Genomic DNA, 19965 nt, shown 5'->3' on the forward strand with positions numbered 1-19965 from the left:
CACACCCTCTGTGGGGCTGCAAAAAGTAGGTAGTCCCTCAGCCATTCCCAGCCAGTTGCCACTAGGAGGGGCGGTGCTGCCTGGGTCGCAAGCTCAGGGGCTGTCCAAGGGAGGGACTAGAGTGGGGGCGCGGAGACTGGAACTGGGGATGTTCCTCGGAGAGGGGCGGGGCTTAGGACGAGGGCAGTCCCGGGGAAGTCAGGGTTGGAGAGGGGTGGGAGAAGGGAAAGTGGGTATCCGGTGTCTGGGGTCGCCCGAGAGGTTTCAACTCCGAAGGGAGGACGGAGGAGGATCCGAGCGAGTGAGCAGAATAGTAAGAGAGAGGGTCTGGGGCGGAGGCGGGCTAGCAGGATGTGGAAGAGAGCAGGCGCGGAGAGGACGCCTTGCCTTGAGAAAAAACAGGAGAGGGGACGGTCAGAATCGGGTCCCCGGCAGGTTGGAATCCCCCGGTGGGGACCGGAGCGTAGCAGAATGCGCGGGATAGAAGACTGCTGTGAGCGAAATAGGTTAACCCCTGGCCTAGGGCTACCCGGAAGGAGCGGAATCAGCCTGCAGAAAGGCGGGGAAGGACTCTTAAATTTGAGAAAAATGCTGGGAGGTGCTGAGGGAGGAGCCTGGCGATTTACTTCTTCATTGGTTGGAACCCTGTTACCCTTCTAGGCCGCGCCCTGTCGTTTCCCGACGTCCTCCTTCCTTACTAAATCCCTCCTCTTCCTCCGAAAGGGGTGGCAGTCCCGCCCTCTTCCCCAGTACTTCCTGTTCCAGACTACCCCTGGCCCTGGGCCGGAGACCCGAGAGTGACCGAGGCTTGAGTGATACCGGAGGCTGCGGGGAGCTAGTCAGGCCGCAGAGTCCGACGTCAGGCGCGAGGGGTGGCTCTCCGGCCTCGCGCACACTGCTCCGGGTCCTGGCGGGCGGCGAGGCTAGGGCCGACTCCTATCTCGGGATGCCCGGGGAGGAGGAGCAAGCCTTCCTGGCTGCCCGCAAGGAGCTGGTGAGCGCCCTGAGGAGGGATTGTGGACAGACATTTTCCCTGGAGCAGCTTCGGCCACTACTGGTCACCTCCCTGCCGCCAGCCGCCCGCTACCTGCAGCTGGACGCCACACGCCTGGTCCGCTGCAACGCCCGTGGGGAGGTGAGACCAGGCTCTCCCAACCCAGCTCGGGAGGAGGACATAGGTCCTGAGGCCAGAGCTAGGCTCACAGGTCTGCTCTCTGCTCCCAGCCCCGAATCTACCTCAATACTCTGTCCACGGCCCTGAATATCCTGGAGAAATATGGCCGCAACCTCCTCAGCCCTCAGCGGCCGCGGTACTGGCGTGGGGTCAAGTTTAATAACCCTGTCTTTCGCAGCACGGTAGATGCTGTTCAGGTGAGACCCTTGGACCTTATGGGAGAAGGGGACTAGATCTGGGCTTCGGGTTGGCTAGAAAGGGCCTGAGTCTGAATGGGGAGTGGTCCAGTTCTATTGCCAACAGGGCCTTCAGGGCGGTGACTGGTTATGAATGTGTGGCAGGGGGGCCGGGATGTGCTGCGATTGTATGGCTATACAGAGGAACGTCCAGATGGATTGAGCTTCCCAGAAGGTCAAGAGGAGCCAGATGAGCATCAGGTTGCTACAGTCACACTGGAAGTACTGCTGCTTCGGACAGAACTCAGCCTTCTGTTGCAGGTGAGATGTTCCTCTAGTTCTGAGACCTTAAGTACCAGGCTGGTAAGTCCAGCCTAACTAAAGTCAGTTTGAGGATCCTCGTGCTGCTGAACCATGGGTCTTGTCCCCACAACAGTTTGGGAGCTCCTGGGACAGTTCTTCCTGTGAATGTTAGGGAACCAGATCTTAGAGAGTCTTGTTCTATCTAGAGCTCTAGGTGGGAACCCTTTTATCTTGTTTACAGAATACCCATCCAAGACAGAAGGCCCTGGAGCAGCTGCTAAAAGACAAAGTGGAAGATGATGTAAGGAAGGCAGGAAGGGTGCTGTCGAACAAAGGTAACAAGGAATTTTGGTACTCTGGGTCCCCAAACCCTTGCCCATTCTGTGCTTGTTCTTCCTCAGATCCTGCAACTTTCAGAGTTTGACCCCCTACTGAGAGAGATTGCTCCTAGCCACCTTACCATATCCTCTGCCCCAGGTATTATTGGTCCTTTGGAGGGACAGTAACTATTTTGATGGAAATTTGGGGATACATCCTTCTACTTTTTCTGTTATCTTTCTTGTTGCTCTTGTTGTTTTGTAAAGCGATTAAAATTATTTCATTGGGTCCAGATGTGCTAAAAAGTAGTCTTATGATTTGCCTTCATCCATAGTAGACTCAGATATACCCTGATCTTTTTAATAAACAATGTTTTGTTCTTTGGCTCCTATTTTCCAGACTCCACTCCTGGTCCCTGCTTTCTCTGTGGTTCTGCCCCAGGCACACTGCACTGTCCAGCCTGTAAGCAGGCCTCATGCCCAGCCTGTGACCGCCTGTTCCATGGACACCCATCGCGTGCTCATCACCTCCGCCAGACCCTGCCTAGGGCCCTCCAGGCCACCCACCTGAGCCCCAGGTGAGAGGCTTTCTCTTCTTGGTGGGAGTGAAATTAAGAGAATTTAAAATTATTTGTTTATCTATTGTGTGCAAGGTTCTGTACTAAAGACTGTTAATAAAGGATAAGCAGCTAATCACAGCTCTCAGGGAGATTATAAACGTATATATCAAGCAAGTGGCAGTCACAGTAAGATACGTTATTATGGCATACAGATCTAAAGGATAAGCTCAATCAGTTGGCAGTGTTTTAATTACCTACTATAAGTCAGGCCCTATGTTAAAGATATTTACCTGGGAGAAATGGGCTTTAGTGTATCATTTAAATGTTCAAGAGATAGAGAACAGCATGTGCAAAGAAGGTGCCCAGGGGCGAGGGACCCAGGTACCAGGTTCTGCCTCAGCAGATCATATCTACTTTTCTATTACAGCTTATCTGCCTCAGCCCAACCACAGCCACATTCAACCTCCCTGTTAGCCCTAGGAGACAACTTTCTTTCTTCACCTGATCCTGCAAATACCTGTCTTCCCTGGCACTGTGTTGCTTGTGCCATGCTAAATGAGCCTTGGACAGTGCTCTGTGTGGCCTGTGATCGGCCCAGAGGCTGTAAGGTATTGGGGTTGGGGATTGAGGATCCCCAAGGAACTGGAGGCCTAGAACCTGAGCTTTCACGAGGTCAATGGGCCTGCCAGAGCTGTACCTTTGAGAATGAGGCGGCAGCTGTACTATGTGCCATATGTGAGCGACCTCGGCTGGCCCAACCTCCCAGCTTGGTGGTAGATTCCCATGATGCTGGAATTTGTCTGCAGCCCCTTCAGGTAACCTCTTCCTGGCCTTTTTTATTTGTACTTCTTACCTCAAATCATTCTCTACTTTCCCATTCCCTGTTTCCTTCAGTTCCCCGCAGCTCTAATTACATCATGAACTTCAGCCATGCAGTTAATAGGATAATTTTCTCTACCTTCCCAGCAGGGGGATTCTTTGCTGTCCTCTGTCCAGACTCAAGTCTGGTACTGTATTCACTGTACCTTCTGCAACTCGGGCGCTGGCTGGGTGTGTGCTATGTGCAACCGGACCAGCAGCCCCATCCCTGAACAACATGCCCCCCAGCCCCATGCCAGCTCTTTGAAAAAAGAACTCCCAAAGCCTGGGCCTCCACGACATCTCAGTGCCCCCTTGCCCAGTTCCTGTGGAAACCCTGAGAAACAGCGCCAAGACAAGATGCGAGAAGAAGGTCTCCAGCTAGTGATCATGATCCGGGTAAGGACTGGGCCTGGGATGAAGTGGGACTGAACTGGCGGGGCAAGGAAGATGCTGTAACTTATAATAGGAGTTCTTATAAAACTTGTCATTGTTAGCAGCATCTGTCTCTTATTGAATACTTCCTACATGGCAGTTACTATAGTGTGCAGTAGTCATGTGACTGGCATGTCTGAGCCACTGTCAGCATCTTTAATGAGGGTGAGAGTGCCCCTGCTGATGGGTCTTCTCTCTGCGTGTGACTATCCCATAAGGAAGGAGAAGCTGCAGGGGCCTGCCCAGAGGAGATCTTCTCAGCTTTGCAATATTCAGGAACTGAGGTACCCCTACAGTGGTTGCGCTCAGAGCTTCCCTACGTGCTGGAGATGGTGGCTGAGATGGCTGGACAGCAGGACCCAGGACTGGGTGCCTTTTCCTGCCAGGAAGCCCGGAAAGCCTGGCTGGATCGTCATGGCAATCTTGATGAAGCTGTGGAAGAGTGTGTGAGAACCCGAAGGAGAAAGGTACTAGCTTTGGTGCTGGGGTTCCCAGAGTCTCTTACATTCTCCCTTGTTTTTCCCTTTTTACTTCCTTTCCCTCCTCCCAATTTGTAGGTGCAAGAGCTCCGGTCGCTGGGCTTTGGGCCTGAGGACGGGTCTCTTCAGGCATTGTTCCAGCATGGGGGTGACGTGGCACGAGCCTTAACTGAGCTACAACGCCAGCGCCTAGAGCCCTTCCATCAGCGCCTCTGGGACAGTGGCCCTGAGCACACTCCATCCTGGGATGGGCCAGACAAGCAGGTGCTGGGGTAGATGAGGAGCCCAAGAACCCACCTAGAGATGCAAGTGGGAAGACTGAGGGAGAGGATCTCCTGGGATCTTACTACCACTTCTGTCTTCTCCACCTGAATCACATTACAGAGCCTTGTCAGACGGCTTTTGGCAGTCTACACACTCCCCAGCTGGGGCCGGGCAGAGCTGGCACTTTCACTGCTGCAGGAGACACCCAGGAACTATGAATTGTTGGATGTGGTAGAGGCTGTGAGACAAAGCCAGGACCGGGCCTTCCTGCGGCGCTTGCTTGCCCAGGAATGTGCTGTGTGTGGTTGGACTCTGCCCCGCAACAGAGTAAGCCACTCCCCACTATATCTGGCCTTAGAATGGCACTATTCCTTTTGGGACCCCCACCTCATTCCTATCTGATCCTCTCTTATTTTCTATAGTTGTCCAGATACTTCTGAAGGCTTCTGAGAAGGGGAGCATAGGAACAGGCTGCCTTTTCCCTTTCTTTCTTTTTTTAATATTTGTTTTTCAGTTGTAGGTGGACCCAATATCTTTATTCATTTTTATGTGGTGCTGAGGATCGAACCCAGTGCCTCACGTGTGCTAGGCAAGCACTCTACCACTGAACCACAACCCCAGCCCTGCCTTCCTCATTTCTTTAGATGTTCTATTATGGCAATTTTCAGATGTTATATTTGTAAGCTTTCTAGTACTATAACAAAAGCCAAACATAATCAGCTTTTAAAAAGGTTTATTTTGGCTCACAGTTTTAGAGGTTTCAGCCTATGATTGGTTGGTCTGTTGCTTTTGCCTATGGTGGCACAACATGGAAGGAACATATAGTAGAGCAAAAACACCTCACAGGAAAGCTGAAAAAGAAGAGACCAGGGTCCCCACAAGGGCACACCTCCTCTATTACCTAAGGACCTCCCATTAGCCCCCCCCCACCTCCTGAACACATCACCCTCTCCAAGTAGTGCCCACCTGGAGAGCAAGCCTTTACCAAGTGGACCTTTGGGGAGCACTTAGGATCCAAACTTTAGCAATTATACAACTTAAAAAAAAAAAAAAAAGATTAGGAATGTAACTCAGTGGTAGAGCACCCCTGGGTTTAATTCCCAGTAGCACATTAAAAAAAAAAAAAAAGGAAACCACCATTAAAAAGTAGAGAAAATTGTTAGTGAATTCCCTATCTCCACAACCCCTCCAACCTCAGTGTACTTATCACCAGGCTTCAGCAATTATCAGTGTATGCCCAATTTGTATTTCATCTTTGTACATGTGATTACTTTTGAAGCAAATCTCAGGTGTCATATAGTTTATCTGTAAATATTTCAGTGTATGTATCTAAAAGGTAAAAATCTGGAAAACACATCCACAATATCTGCCACACTAAAAAGAACTAACAATAATACAGTAATTTTTTATATTTATTTTTCAGTTGTAGTTGAACACAATACCTTTAATCATTTATTTTTATGTGGTGCTGAGGATTGAATCCAGGGCTTCACACGTGCTAGGCAAGCACTGTACCGCTGAGCCACAACCCCAGCCCACAGTAATTGTTTTGGTCTTGTTTTGTTTTCTTCATTTTGAGACAGGGTCTAAGTTGCCTAGGCTGGCCTTGAACTTGGGATCTTCCTTCCTGGTCCCCAAAGTAGCTGGGGTTACAGATGTACTACTGCTCCAAGAATTCTGTAATGTCAGAGCCACTTCTTAAAGTAGTCAGAATGGCAGTTCTTGGGCCAGTATGGTCTAGTTTAGACTTGCTCTGTGTTTTGCTTTTATTTTTTACTTGAAAATATACAGCTAGCACCAGCTGTATATTTTGACTTGGGAGGCTGAGGCAGAAGGATCACAAGTTTGAGACCAGCTTGGCAATTATAGTAAGACTTTGTCTCAAGATTTAGAAAACAAAAGGAGGTGGGGCTGTGGATGTGGCTCAGTGATTAAGTACCCCTGGGTTCAGTACCTAATACCAAAAAAAAACCAAAAATATATCCAGTTGGTACTGGGCGGATACCTATATTCCCAGCAACTTAGAAAGCTGAGGCAGGAAGATCACAAGTTCCGAGGCTAGCCTTGTGAGGTTCTAAGCAATTTAGCAAGATCCTATCTCAAAAAACAGAAAGCACTCCTGGGTTCAATCTCCAGTACCCCTCCCCCGCAGAAAATCCATCTGGTAGAAACAGGCCCTTATCTCCTGAACCACTTCTTAAACTAGGTCAGAATGGCAGTTCTTGGGCCAGGATGGTCTAGTTTAGTCTTGCTCTGTGTTTTGCTTTTATTTTTTACTTGAAAGTAGTTGTAGAGTCACAGAAAGTTGCAAAAATAGTACAGAGTTCTATGGACTCTTCACCCACCTTCTAATACTGACATATAATTATAGTGCATTATCAAGACCAGGAAATAAGCCAGGTCTTGGGGTTGAGGCTGTGGCTCAGTGGTAGAGTGCTTGCCTAGCATATGTGAGGCACTGGGTTCAAACCTCAGCACCACATAAATAAAATAAAGGTATTGTGTTCATCTACAACCAAAAAGAAATATATTAAAAAAAAAAAAACAGGTCTGGTGCATACCTATAATCCTACTTGGGAAGCAGGAGGATTCCAAGTTCAAGGCTAGCTTCATAATTTTGTGAGATCCTATCTCAAAAATTAAAAGGACTGGAGATGTAGCTCAGTGGTAGAGTGCCCCTAGGTTTATCCTCAGGTCTGGAAAAAAAAGAAAGAAAGAAAAGAAATATATACTGACAACATTCTAATTGTTCATTATTTGCTTGAATGTGTGTAGTTCTTTGCAGTTTTGTATAAGCTGCATGTTTAAATTCATATAACCACCACTGTAATCAAAATACAGACTGCTGAGCCAGCACAGAGGTGCATGCTTATAATCCCAGCTACTCAGGAGGTTGAGACCAGCCTGTGCAATTCAGCGAGACCCTTTGTTAAGAAGGGCTGGGGATATACCTCAGAGATAGAACACTCCTAGATTCTCTCCCCAGTGCTATAAAAATCAAAAAGTAAATAAGTAAATGAAGATACAGATTGATAGTTGCCTCAAAGGAATTGTCTTTTACTACCCCTTGTAGTCAGCCTTCAGTCTCCCAGCAACCACTAGTCTGTTCTTCATCTCTGTAGTGTTGTCATTTTAAAGTTTTTTTGTATGTTTGCTTTTAATTGAATGAATGCCTTCAGAGAAATTATTCCATTTACTTTTGCCATTGCCTATTTTCCTCCACTCAGCTGTCCTCAGACATTTGGGTTATTGAGTTGCCTACCTGGCACATGTTGGCATTTGGAGATGCTATCCCTGCCCAGTTAATTAGACCCTAGTTTCTCAGTGGACATCTGGCAACTGTCCCTTCCTTGGGTATAGCTTCTTACTCCCTCCCTTTCTTCTTCCATCTCTCTTTAGATGCAGGCTCTGATTTCCTGTGAATGCACCATCTGTCCTGACTGCTTCCGCCAACACTTCACCATTGCCGTGAAGGAAAAGCATATCACAGATATGGTGTGTCCTGCCTGTGGCCGCCCTGACCTTACGGATGACACACAGTTGCTCAGCTACTTCTCTACCCTTGACATCCAGGTACTGCAGCCCCTAGTGTTCAGGTGCCTATGCATCAAATAGGAATCCTACCTACCCACTGCCTCTGCATCCTGTCCCCAGCTTCGGGAGAGCTTAGAGCCAGATGCCTATGCACTGTTCCATAAGAAGCTAACCGAAGGTGTGCTGATGCGGGACCCCAAGTTCTTGTGGTGTGCCCAGGTAAGTGCCCTGCCCATAACAACTGACTGTGGAGGAACAGGGGACGATGCCAGCTTGGTCCTCAGATAACTTTATGCTCTTGCTCTCAGTGTTCCTTTGGTTTCATATATGAGCGCGAACAGTTGGAGGCAACATGTCCCCAGTGTCACCAGACCTTCTGTGTGCGCTGCAAGCGCCAGGTGAGTCATGTGCATTCTTTCAAAAATATTTGCTAAACTATTGCTAAGTACTGCATTAGACTCATGGAGTATTTTGGAAGGCAGAATAGACATAAGCTCTGAGCTTAAGAGGTAGGAAGCCAGGCACAAGGAGAAAAGGAAGATGGTGGGGTGGGGAGAAAAAGGGAGGAGGAAGGAAAGGAGGAAGTAGGGAAGAAAATCAAGGGGGGGGGGAATAATTGTACGTAGGCATAAGTTCTATGCAGAAAACAAGTAGGAATCTGACAGGAATGAGAGCTGGACCTAATGAAGACAGAGAAGTCTTCTCTAAAATGGTTTAGTTTAAGCTCAGGCCTGAAAGTTAAGCCATGCAGAAAATATTTGGGGAGAAGGAACAACCCAGGGAATGGCCAGAGTTAGAAAAAGTGTTGTGTGGCTGGAATCTTGAGAGCAAGGGTGAACCTGGGAGGTAGTTGGAGAAAAGGTAGCTGCCAGATCAGGATAGCCCTTGAGGTCAAGTGAGGCAGATATTTGCCTTTTATTCTGAGACTAGGCAAGGGGTGACGCTCTTATTTATCTTTTAAGAAGTTCAGTGTTTGAGCCCAGTGTGGTGGTGCATGTGTATAATCCCAGCTACATGGGAGGCTGAGACAGAAGGATTTCAAGTTCAAGGCCAGGCTGGGCAACTTAGTGAGACCTATCTCAAAATAAAAAGGACTAGGAGAATAGCTCAGTGGTAGAGCACCCCTGGGTTCAATCCCAGTACCATGAAAAAAAAGTAAACATTTAAAGCATGATACTTAAAAACTTGCATCTCTTTTATGAAAGATGATAATAAAATGAATATCCCAAACCCTACCACCCGACTTCAAAACTAGCACACTACTAATATGCTTCCTGACTTATACTTTGAAAGGTCTTTTGGCTACCGTGTGAAGAACGGGCTACTGGGGAGTAGAAGTAGTATCAGAGAGACTAATAATTCAAGCAAGCGATTGAGGCCAGTATCTAATGATGGCTTGGAGTAAGATGGTAGCAGTAGCAGTAAAGATGAAGAAAAGGGACAGGGTTGAGATAGGTTTGGATGGTGAAAACAAGAGTTATGAATGAATTTGAAGTGGTGGGAAAAAGTGAGGAAACCAAGATGGCTCCTCAATTTTAGGAATTGAACAAATGGTAGATGGCAGCAACATAAACTATGCTAGGTACCACTGGATGGATATAAGTGGGGAAACCAGCAAGAAAGGCATGGCATTAGATAGAACTTCCATGCAAAACCTACTTTCCTTCTGCCAGTGGGAAGAGCAGCACCGAGGGCGGAGCTGTGAGGATTTCCAGAACTGGAAACGCACAAATGACCCAGAATACCAGGCCCAGGGCCTGGCAATGTATCTTCAGGAAAATGGCATTGGTAAGGCTGCCTCTCTGGACCTGTCTACTCAATAGTCTGTCATTGGCAGTAGCTCTCTTCTTGAGGGCCTTGAGTTGCAGTGGCAGCTCCAGCCCTAATCTAGTGTCCCTTACAGACTGCCCCAAATGCAAGTTCTCATACGCACTGGCCAGAGGAGGTTGCATGCACTTTCACTGTACCCAGTGTCGCCACCAGTTCTGCAGTGGCTGCTACAATGCCTTTTATGCCAAGAATGTGAGTTCAGAGAATGGGGAAGGAAGAGAAGGGTGAAGGGTGGGGGGCTGCCATTGGTTTGAGGAGCAGAGGCCATTGAGGAGTGACCCAGGTGAAGAGGAGGTCAGTGAGATGTAAAGTACTTCTCTCTCTTCTTTCCCCTTTGCTTGCTCCAGACCCTCCAGTGTCTCTATCTCCCCTCACCCCCTTACCTCTCACATAGGGGTTCTTGAGAGTCTAGGACCCCAGCAGTCTCCAACTACCCCTCTCCCATCTGGGTTTCCACCAGAAATGTCCAGACCCTAACTGTAGGGTGAAAAAGTCCCTGCATGGCCACCACCCGCGAGACTGTCTCTTCTACCTTCGGGATTGGACTGCTGTCCGTCTTCAGAAACTGCTTCAGGTCAGAGGTCCCCAGCCTTGCTGAGTTGCAAGTTACCCAGGAAGAGGAGACAGAGTCTAGGGTGGGCAAAATGGAAAAGGCTGTATGTATGCTAGGAGATGCAACAGTGACTGGCATTAGGGGACATAATGTCCATCTGTCTTTGCCCTTCCTCAGGACAATAACGTCATGTTTAATACAGAGCCTCCAGCTGGGGCCCGGACAGTCCCTGGGGGTGAGTATCAGTACAGTCTCTAAGAAGGGAAGGTAGTGAGTTGGCTCCTACCATGTGGTAGGTAAAGTGGGGAGTCTTGTGTCTGGAATCACTTGAGTGCCTTTTGACAAGTTAATTAACCTCCTCATGTCTTGTTTCTTCCTCTGTAAAATGAGAGTAATGATACCCTCTATGCAACTAAGCTATTTTATGTAAAATTTCATTAAAGCAGTGGTCCTTAATGGTGAGTTTCTTCTCAGATTCTCAAATGGTAATGATTCATAAATGATAATGATTCATTAACTAACTCCATGAATAATGAGACCCGCTAGCTGCAGGGCACTGTTTTGGGTTCCTTGGGGGCAACAGAAAAATGTTACATAAGATTCTAACCTGCCTTACTTCTCATCATCTATATAGAGGTAAGATCTCAGAATAAGTTAACTGGTTATGCTGGAGCTAAATAACGACCAAGAGAGCTGTTTCATGGGCCAAAAGTCAGCTTGGATAAAAGTAGGAACAGCAAGGTCCCTGCCTCTGTATCAGAGTTGGTCTGCTGCTGATGGTGTCTGAGTATCTCCCACAGGAGCAAGAGTCCCTGTTTTCAGTCCCCTGTCTGGAAGCTTCCTCCCCATGCTGCATGCATATCCCAGTTCTCCAGGGGCTTTGTGGTCAATGAGCTTCTCCTAACCAAAGGTTTCTTCTCTTACCCTTAGGTGGGTGCCGAGTGATGGAGCAGAAAGAGGTTCCCAATGGTCTCAGGGATGAAGCTTGTGGCAAAGAAACCCCACCTGGCTATGCCGGCCTCTGCCAGTAAGTGCCAGGCAGGGCATGGAGCATGATGTTGGAAATGGGGAAAGAAATGGTGAGGGTATGCCCAGGCAGTAAAATGGGAACAGTAGATCCTACAAAGAGTAGACAAGGGCATAGATGGGTAGTAGCAGGCAGCATACACTTGTTGGCTCTGCCTAGTCTAGCTTCCTTGAGGATTCCAGTGTTCATCAAGGTGCTAGGCACACTCAATTAATATTAGCCAACAGAAGAACAAATAATCTGCTCTTTCATACCCCCAGGGCACACTACAAAGAATATCTTGTGAGTCTCATCAATGCCCACTCATTGGACCCAGCCACCCTTTATGAGGTTGAGGAGCTGGAGACGGCTACTGAGCGATACTTGCATGTGCACCCCCAGCCACTGGCTGGAGAAGATCCCCCTGTCTACCAAGCCCGCTTGTTACAGGTAAAGCCTTCACCCAGCCTTTCCCTTGACACCACCCTCTGGAAGTCTCCTGTCCCAACCTCCAGGCTTCTGTTATCATTATCCTTTCTCCTTCTACAGAAACTGATGGAAGAAGTGCCCTTGGGACAGAGTATCCCCCGCAGGAGGAAGTAACTGAGGGCAAAGGTCCTGATGAGGGTCTTGTGGCCCAGCTCCCTCAGGAACAGCTCCAGCACCAATAAAGAGGCATCTTATTGCCCCAGCTTCTTGGTGGTCCTTCTTCCTGGCCCCACCATCTAGGGGCACCAGGGAAAGGGGGGTGAACAGAGTTTACTTAAAGGGCCCCCTGCAGCCTACCATCTGATTCACTCTGGACCCAGGGCAAGGAAGAAATTGACATATGGATGGGCAAGTGAGGACCTCCCCATCCAACCACCCAGCCTGGGCTTCTTCTGTTCCTTTCTCCCTTCATCATTCCATCAAATTCTGCTGGTATTTGAGGTCCCCAAGAGGGCACTATGGGGGAACACAGATGTGCAACACAGCGATCCAGAGGGAATGGCCTCACTGGGGAAGCAGCAACATCACACAGAGAAGGTTAGATATAAGAAAGGAGTGTAAGAGGGAAGAAGAGGAGAGGAAGGAGCCAGACAGGAGTTGAGCCTGCAGAAAGTGGTCCTCCTTTGCTGACAGTGGAATTGACAGTGAGGCTCTCAGATGTTGCTTCCCCCTAGTGGTAGCCAGTTACCCTACAACTCAGACCATGTGATTTCTGGGAAAAGGACCTCCCAGGAGGAAATCGAAACTTAGAGGGTGGGGACTGTAGAGAGGGGTGGAGAAATCCGACTGCTTAGGCTCAAGCAGAGCTAAAGCTCCCCGATCTCTGAGGCACAGCAATTCAGGTAAGAGCAGACAAGATGGTTTTTTTGCCTGGGATCTGGAGCTAGTAGGGGTTGGTGGCTCCTGGGACGCTTCTGCCAGGCAGAGAGAAAAGCCCGAGAGTCAGTAGGAGGTTTGGCTTGAGTGAAAAACTGATAAGGGCCAGTACCCTAGGCCCCTGTAGGCAAGGGCCATAGAAAAACTCATTTGTCTATGAAGGAAGGTTCTTGGCCCAACCTCAGATTACCCTGTTTATTTTCTTGCTTTTTGGCCCTGCCCACTTATGCTGAAACTCCACCCCTATCTCCCCCCTCCTCATGGCCTCTGGGCAAAGGAGAGATAGGGGTCAAAGGATAAATTGTAAGAGTGGCAGGTGCAAAAGTTTCATGGACATCTCAGAAGGATATAGCTTCTGCAGATATTTAGCAATCTAGACAGAGCCTCTGACCAGAACATCAAGGGGATTCTCTCGTAAACAATACATATCTGAAAAGTCTTGAAATTAAGACCTGTGGTTTCCTTCCAAATATCAACTCTGGACGTTAGAGGTTGGTTTGTTTTTTGTTTCTTTCTTTTTTTTTTTTTTTTTCTTCTTGGTACTGGGGAATTGAACTCAGGGGTGCTTAGCCATTGAGCACCTTTTTCACTTTTTTTCCACTTTGAGGCAGTATCTAGCTAAGTTGTTTAAGGACTCCCTAAGTTACAGTGGCTGGTCTTGAATTTGTGATCTTCCTGCCTCAGCTCACAAGTTGCTGAGATTACATGTGCCACCATGTCCAGTGAATTTTTAAAAAATAATAATTGTTAGTGATAGCAGAAACAAAATAGTTTTGCCTCAGAGAATATAGAGGTATGTCTAGAGCCAAAAGAAGATGCATGGGTCTGAGCTATTGTTAGAAACTGACCTCAGTGGTCAGAATCTTAACAGATGTTCTCTCACAGTGTTAGTTCTGATGCTTCTTGCTCCTCTTATCTCTCAGGATGGCAACAGGCAGGGCACGTTCTACGCGAAAGCTCCGGAATTGGGTGGTAGAGCAAGTGGAGAGTGGGAATTTCCCAGGAGTGTGCTGGGATGACACAAATAAGACCATGTTCCGGATTCCCTGGAAGCACGCAGGCAAGCAGGACTTTCGGGAGGACCAGGATGCTGCCTTCTTCAAGGTGAAGGGCCTGGAAGCCACCATCCCCCATAAGCAAGAAATGGAGTATACCCTGGCATACTTCCCCTTGAGCACCTTTATCTACCTGGATTTCAAACAAAGAGCATATTGGAGAGTAGAACCAGCTATGTCATTTGCAGAGCCCAGTACAAAAGGAAAATGCAGAGCCCACATTAAACATTTATTAAGCATTGCAAGATGGCAACATCAGAACACAAACCCATTCTAAGCCCATCTGAGTTAAGGGCCTATGCAAGTGCTCAGGCTGCATACCTGTAAAGCCAATACTGTTGGAGGGACAGCTGATATATGTGACATGTTGTCTCTTCTTTGCTTCCTCTCTTTACTAGGCCTGGGCTATATTTAAGGGAAAGTCCAAGGAGGGCGACATAGGAGGCCCTGCTGTCTGGAAGACTCGCCTGCGCTGTGCCCTCAACAAGAGTCCTGAATTTGAAGAGGTTCCTGAGAGAGGCTGTATGGATGTTGCTGAACCCTACAAGGTATATCGGCTGCTGCCACCAGGCACCCTCCCTGGTAAGTGTTCCCTTGTTGAACCCTTCCTAGAATCAGCTGCCTGGAGCAGAAAGATGGAGATACGAGTCTCTTGGGAAGGTGGTGGTTTTCTCCCAGGCCTCTCAGAGTCTGCCTTGTCCCTACCTTTGGGAAGCTGCTATCCAGATTCCCTTTCCAGTCCTGTCCATCCTTTCACTGCTATAGATCTCTCCTCTACCTTCTTTTCCTGTCTTTCCTCTCAACAATTCCACAGCCCAGCCAGAGACCCAGAAATCACCATCAAAGAGACGCCACAGTTCCGTGTCCTCTGAGAGGGAGGAGGAGGAGGATACCTCGAACAACTGCACACTCAGTCCCAACTATCTCCAGGACCCCCTCAATAATGTGAGAGCTGGGTGGTGGTGGTAAAAGGTGGGAGAGTTGGGGGGTGATGGTAAAGGGTGGGCCTAAGGGCAGTACAGGAACTAGAGAAATGGGCTCATGATAGATGCTATATCTGCAGGAGGTAAGGACTAATGGGGAAGCAAGCCACTCAGACAGTAGAAGCAGCAGCAGCAGCAGCAGCAGAAGCAACAGCCCTGAGTCACAGGAAGGTACTACCTCCCCTGCCTCTGTGTTGTCTACCTTGCCACATCCTCTGGCCCTTGGACTCCCCAGTTCCACTCTGAATAACCAGTGTCTCTGCTTCCCTTCCAGGTGTGGATACCACTGAGGCTACTGTTCAAGAGGATCAGGTATCCATGGAGCATCTCCCCCCTCTGAACTCAGGTACTTGGCATTTCTGACTCTTTCCTGCTCCCTTTCCCCCAGGTCTGCTTCCTTTGACTTTGCATGCATATCTAGTCCACCAGTTACAGCAAACTGAGCCCACCTTATTTAGACAGAGGCACTGGTTTCTAGGCAGTGAAAATTCTATGTACTTGGCCAGACCCCACCCTACATGCTCTGTTCCCTGGATATCCATGTTGAGACATTGATTTCTTTGGGTTCAGCAGAGGCCCAGTCTTCAGGGACCTTCTTGTAAAATGCAAGACCTCATCCTCAAGTTTATAAATTGCATTAAGCACTGATATGGGTGAACCCATATGCTAGCTGATTTTCTGAATAACAAGAAAACCCAATAGGAAGCCCCTAACTAGCTACCTCAGAAAGTGCAGTTGCTGCCCTAGCCCTAGAGCCTCCTTTGTCTTCCACAGCCTTTGTTTGGTTTCCCTTTCTGGACCTCATTAGCAAAATGAGGACATAGGATGGCAAGAAGCTCTACTTCATTTTCTTAAAGCCCGTGTTGACCAGGTGTATCCCTGGGGGGAGAGGCTGCTACAACCTGCATGCTCCTCCAGGACCTGGTGCAGCTCTGCTGTTCTGTCCCCAGACTACTCGCTGCTACTAACCTTCATCTACAGTGGGCGTGTGGTAGGCAAAGCCCAGGTGCACAGCCTGGACTGCCGCCTTGTTGCTGAGTTCTCAGACTCCAGGAGCAGCATGGAACAGGTTGTATTTCCCAAGCCTGACCCATCAGAGCCCATCCAGCGCCTCCTGAGCCAGATTGAGAGAGGCATCTTGGTGGCCAGTAACTCCAGAGGTCTCTTTGTACAACGCCTTTGCCCCATCCCCATCTCTTGGAATGCACCCCAGGCCCCACCTGGGCCAGGCCCGCATCTGCTACCCAGCAATAAGTGTGTGGAGCTCTTCAGGACCACCTATTTCTGCAGAGGTAAGACTGCTCCAGCTGGGTACTTAGGCCTTGCCCCCTAGCTCTTAATATTCCCTGGGTCTAATATGATGGGTCCTGCCACCAGCCTGTCCAACAGGTCCTCACTGTAACCTGTGCACATCCAGAGTAGTCATAAACTCATCCCTGGCAGCTCTCCTTCCCTAGCCAAGGTCATGGAAGATTAGTTTCAGGTGGAGCCTAGTATGAGAGTCACATTTTGGGGAACATCGTCAGATTGAAGGATACTGTAATTATATGAAGTTGAGTGAACAAGTCAGCACAGAGATTTTGGCACACACAACTCTGCATATGTGGGAGAGCCAGTGCACCTTATATGCCCTGGTACACTGCCCCTGTCTCTGCCACACTCCAGTTATCCTCTAAAGCTATCCCTCTCTCCCATCCAGTCTTGTAATTCTAGTTGCCTCCATTCAACTCTAAATCTGACCTTAGGAATGGGGCCAGGAACACAGGAGATAGAGTATTGGTGTTCCCAGATCTGTGGGTACCCTAGTGCTGGAAGGGTGTGAGCAAGCAACAAAGGTGTTAGCAACCAGGGCTGCTGCCTTTGAGGATGCTAAACTCTCAGTGGAGAATTTTTCAGGTTGAGCTGCTACCTCTAAACACTTTTTGAGGAAGGGGCCCCCTTTCCTATTTGCACATGGGCAAGTAGCAGCTTAGTTTATAGCATTCCTCCTGTCCCACAGCTCCTTCTTTGGCCTTGATCTCTATGTGGCCTCACTCCCAACTCTATTTCTCCAACATGGATTCTTTGATAGTCCTTCCTTGTCTGTGGACCCTCTCTCTCTCTCCTCTTTTTTCCCCCCACTTTTGGTACTGGGGATTGACCCACAGGTACTCTATCACTCAGTTACACCCCCAGCCCTTTTTATTTTATTTTGAGACAAGGTCTCACTAAATTGCCAAGGCTAGCCTTGAACTTGCAATTTCCTGCCTCAGCATCCCAAGTCACTGGGGTTACAGGTGTGTTCCATCATACTCGGTCTTCTCTCTGCATTTTTCTAACCTTTGTCCCTTTATCTTTTAGATTTGGACAGGTACTCCCAGGGCCTGGGCCCCCTACCCAAGTTCCAGGTAGCACTGCATTTCTGGGAGAGGAGCTCTGACCCCAACAATACCTCACAGAATCTTATCACAGTGCAAGTGAGTTCAGAGCAGGGGCAGAATAGCCTGTCTGCTGGGGAGAGGGGAAGAGGTATTCAAGAAGAAGGGGTCTTCTTTGTGGGAAGGGAGCTCCTGGGGGTAGTGTCTGTCCTGCTGTGTTCACTGAGCCCTGTTCCTCATCTCTTCCTGTACAGATGGAGCAGGCCTTTGCCCGACATTTACTGGAGAAGAGGAGCAAGCAGCCACTTTTATCCTGCTGTAGTCTAGGGGACCCACCTGCTGCCTCACCTCTCTATTCCTCCTTTCTCCTTTGAAATAGACTCATGCTTCACTCTGTTTTACTGGCTTCCCTTTGTGATAATGGTCATGGCTGTAAATTATGTCCTTGAACTGCTTACCCACCCTGGCTCATGAGAAACTCAAGGATTATTTTTGTCCTTTTAAAAAAACATACCCTCTTTTATCTCCAAGGAACTGGGATATTCCAAGTGGTAGAAACTCAAGGGGGCCTTTCCCTTTTCACCCAACCTCCAGTTCAAAAGCCAAGCACTTTACATTTTCTTCCTACATCTCCAATAAGGATTTAAAATAAAAATTTTATTGAAAGATGAATCAGTATTTGATTTGTTGGGAGAAGAAGGTGGCACTTGGGTTCTTTTCCTCCTGACATATCTAGGCCCCTGTGCTCTACTCCACCCATACATTCTAGCTGGGACACTGTCTGGGCTCTGTGGGTTCTGGACCTGGCATTCTTCAGAGAGGTACCCAATAGGTAACCAAGATAAGGGAGAGTTTGGAATCATCCACCAAGAGAGAATGGGCCTATAGGCAAACAGCCAGACATTACAGCCACCATCTTCACATTGGAAGATCTGGGCTCCAGTGTTTTGCTAGACACCTCTACTTCAGGCCTGGGTTGGGTTGAGGCCTAAGCAAGGAGGAGATACTTGAGGTTGACCTGAAACTACGGTCTAGAAGCCCTGGGACCTGGGGATAGAGGGACAAGAGGGAAGAGTTGCTGAACCTCCTGTGCTTGTTGCTCCTGTCTCTGTGGGGCCATATCAGACCCTGATGCCTTTTCCTCCAGCACAGAGTATACTGTCACCCAACAGGAGGTCATGGTGGTGCATGCCTATAATCACAGCAATTCAGGAGGCTGAGGAGGAGGATCAGAATGTTGAGGCCAGCCTAGGCAATTTAGTAAGACCCTGCCTCTAAAAAAAGTAATGGCTAGGAATATGGCTCAGTGGTGAACTATACTTGTCTAGCATGGGTGGGGCCCTGGGTTTCATTCCCAATAACACACACAAACAAACAAAAAAGCTCCTCCAGACTGGATTCCTTATTCCACCTGAGACCCATAAAAGACCACCTGGCCTAGAATGTCTTGTTCCCAACACCTTATTTGCTGAAATCTGTGGACTCCAAATTGGCTGACACTCCTCTCCCTTACTCCATGTTCATTTTACCACCAAACTGGAAGTTCTTACTTTACATGGCCACTGTCATTCACTTTTCTGAATACTCACTTCCACTAGACTAATTCCAGTCCAGGCCACTTGCTCACCTGACTTGTCATAGCCTCTAGCTTTCCCTTTCCTGCACATGATACCAGGTTGGTTTTCCAGACTCCTTCCTGCTCTATCACTCTTATAAACCCTCAGTGGCTCACCTTCATGATCAAATATAGATACCTAAACGCTCTTAGGATCTCACTATCCCAATTGATCAGTCTCAGTGCTGCCTTGGAGCCTTTCTGCCTCCTACACTTCCCTCTTTCCTTTGGTCTATCCATTCTCCTGGGAAGTCAAGAGCCTAAACAGACATCTGCACTAGCAGCAGAGAAAGATACTGAGTACCCAGGTGCACAAACCTTTTTGTGCCCTCAATTTGCTGAAATTATTTCCTTTACTTCCGTCTTCTCTCATCCCACATCCAGTCCATCAGTAAATCTTGTTATTTAAAAATATATCCAGAATCTGACTTCTCTCTGCTTCCACCACTACCACTTTGAAACAAAACAAACCACCATGATCTCTAATTCTCTTCTTTGCTTCCTTCCACATCTCTTTTTCCACTCTTATCTGTCTTCAGCCTATTCTCAAGGCAGCAGAGATCTTCATTGGCATATAAATCTGCTCATAACTTTCCATTGACTCCCAACCCCCTCAGGGTAAAAGACCTTTACAACATCCTGTTTTGTGGCCCTCTGCCTCTCTCTCTATTCCCCGCACCCCCACATACTTGGGACATGCTACATACTTGCCTTGCATATGCTACATGCTAGGCAAGTGCTCCATTACTGAACTACTTTCGCAGTGCCTGGCTAAGTTGCTGAGGCTGGCTGGAACTTGTGATCCTCCTGCCCAGCCAAGTTAGCTGGGATTACAGATGTGCATCATCACACCTAGTTCCAGTTCTCTCCTACCTCACCCTTTGTCATTCTTTCCCTCCATTGCTTTGCTCTAGGCAGCCTCCTTGAATCCACCAAACACGTTTCTACCTTAGGATCTAGGATCTTTTTTATTTTATTTTTTGGTACCAGGAATTGAATTCAGGGGCACTCAACCCCTGAGCCACATCCCCAGCCCTATTTTGTATTTTATTTAGAGACAGGGTCTCACTGAGTGGCTTAGCACCTCACTTTTGCTGAGGC

General features: G+C 48.3%; 2 protein-coding genes across 6 annotated transcripts; both read left to right on the forward strand.

Annotated features, from left to right (window-relative positions):
- The first annotated feature begins 207 nt into the window (after positions 1–207).
- On the forward strand, positions 208–12180 carry Rnf31 (ring finger protein 31). Of its 3 annotated transcripts, XM_058585815.1 has the most exons (22): positions 208–313; positions 766–1135; positions 1225–1371; positions 1516–1671; positions 1895–1954; positions 2055–2130; positions 2371–2548; positions 2958–3345; positions 3497–3787; positions 4042–4290; positions 4381–4566; positions 4687–4893; positions 7966–8139; positions 8221–8319; positions 8409–8498; positions 9774–9888; positions 10004–10122; positions 10391–10504; positions 10661–10718; positions 11414–11510; positions 11771–11939; positions 12039–12180. In XM_058585815.1, exons 2-22 carry the CDS (start codon positions 947–949, stop codon positions 12090–12092), a joined length of 3216 nt encoding a protein of 1071 aa, XP_058441798.1. In that variant the 5' UTR covers positions 208–313; positions 766–946; the 3' UTR covers positions 12093–12180. The 3 variants fall into 3 exon arrangements, with proteins under 3 accessions (XP_058441798.1, XP_046321205.1, XP_046321206.1); XM_046465249.2 differs by lacking the exon at positions 208–313 and having other exon boundaries at positions 748–1135; XM_046465250.2 differs by lacking the exons at positions 208–313; positions 766–1135 and having other exon boundaries at positions 1353–1371; positions 1478–1671.
- A 1-nt stretch (position 12181) lies between these two features.
- Irf9 (interferon regulatory factor 9) lies at positions 12182–17921 on the forward strand. 3 transcript variants are annotated; one of them, XM_046465251.2, is made up of 9 exons: positions 12182–12515; positions 13778–13958; positions 14308–14491; positions 14724–14854; positions 14973–15063; positions 15167–15238; positions 15843–16184; positions 17233–17348; positions 17504–17921. In XM_046465251.2, the coding sequence occupies exons 1-9, from the start codon at positions 12319–12321 to the stop codon at positions 17621–17623; spliced, it is 1434 nt and encodes a 477-aa protein (XP_046321207.1). In that variant the 5' UTR covers positions 12182–12318; the 3' UTR covers positions 17624–17921. The 3 variants fall into 3 exon arrangements, with proteins under 3 accessions (XP_046321207.1, XP_046321208.1, XP_046321209.1); XM_046465252.2 differs by lacking the exon at positions 12182–12515 and adding an exon at positions 12557–12820; XM_046465253.2 differs by lacking the exon at positions 12182–12515 and adding an exon at positions 12874–13345.
- The last annotated feature ends 2044 nt before the right edge of the window (positions 17922–19965 follow it).

Source organism: Marmota monax, unplaced genomic scaffold (assembly GCF_021218885.2).
Source record: "Marmota monax isolate L192 unplaced genomic scaffold, Marmota_monax_Labrador192_F-V1.1 WCK01_AAM20220418_F8-fsc00079, whole genome shotgun sequence".
Classification (NCBI taxonomy): Eukaryota; Metazoa; Chordata; class Mammalia; order Rodentia; family Sciuridae; genus Marmota; species Marmota monax.

Bases quoted from the DNA above. Each gene is read 5' to 3' on its own strand.
- Rnf31 (XM_058585815.1), top strand. From the start codon at position 947: ATGCCCGGGGAGGAGGAGCAAGCCTTCCTGGCTGCCCGCAAGGAGCTG. The intron at 3,346-3,496 runs GTAACCTCTTCC...CTACCTTCCCAG, and splicing joins TTTGTCTGCAGCCCCTTCAG to CAGGGGGATTCTTTGCTGTC. The intron at 11,511-11,770 runs GTAAGTGCCAGG...TCATACCCCCAG, and splicing joins GGCTATGCCGGCCTCTGCCA to GGCACACTACAAAGAATATC.
- Irf9 (XM_046465251.2), top strand. From the start codon at position 12,319: ATGGATGGGCAAGTGAGGACCTCCCCATCCAACCACCCAGCCTGGGCT. The intron at 12,516-13,777 runs GTTAGATATAAG...CTTATCTCTCAG, and splicing joins AGCAACATCACACAGAGAAG to GATGGCAACAGGCAGGGCAC. The intron at 15,064-15,166 runs GTACTACCTCCC...CTTCCCTTCCAG, and splicing joins CAGCCCTGAGTCACAGGAAG to GTGTGGATACCACTGAGGCT.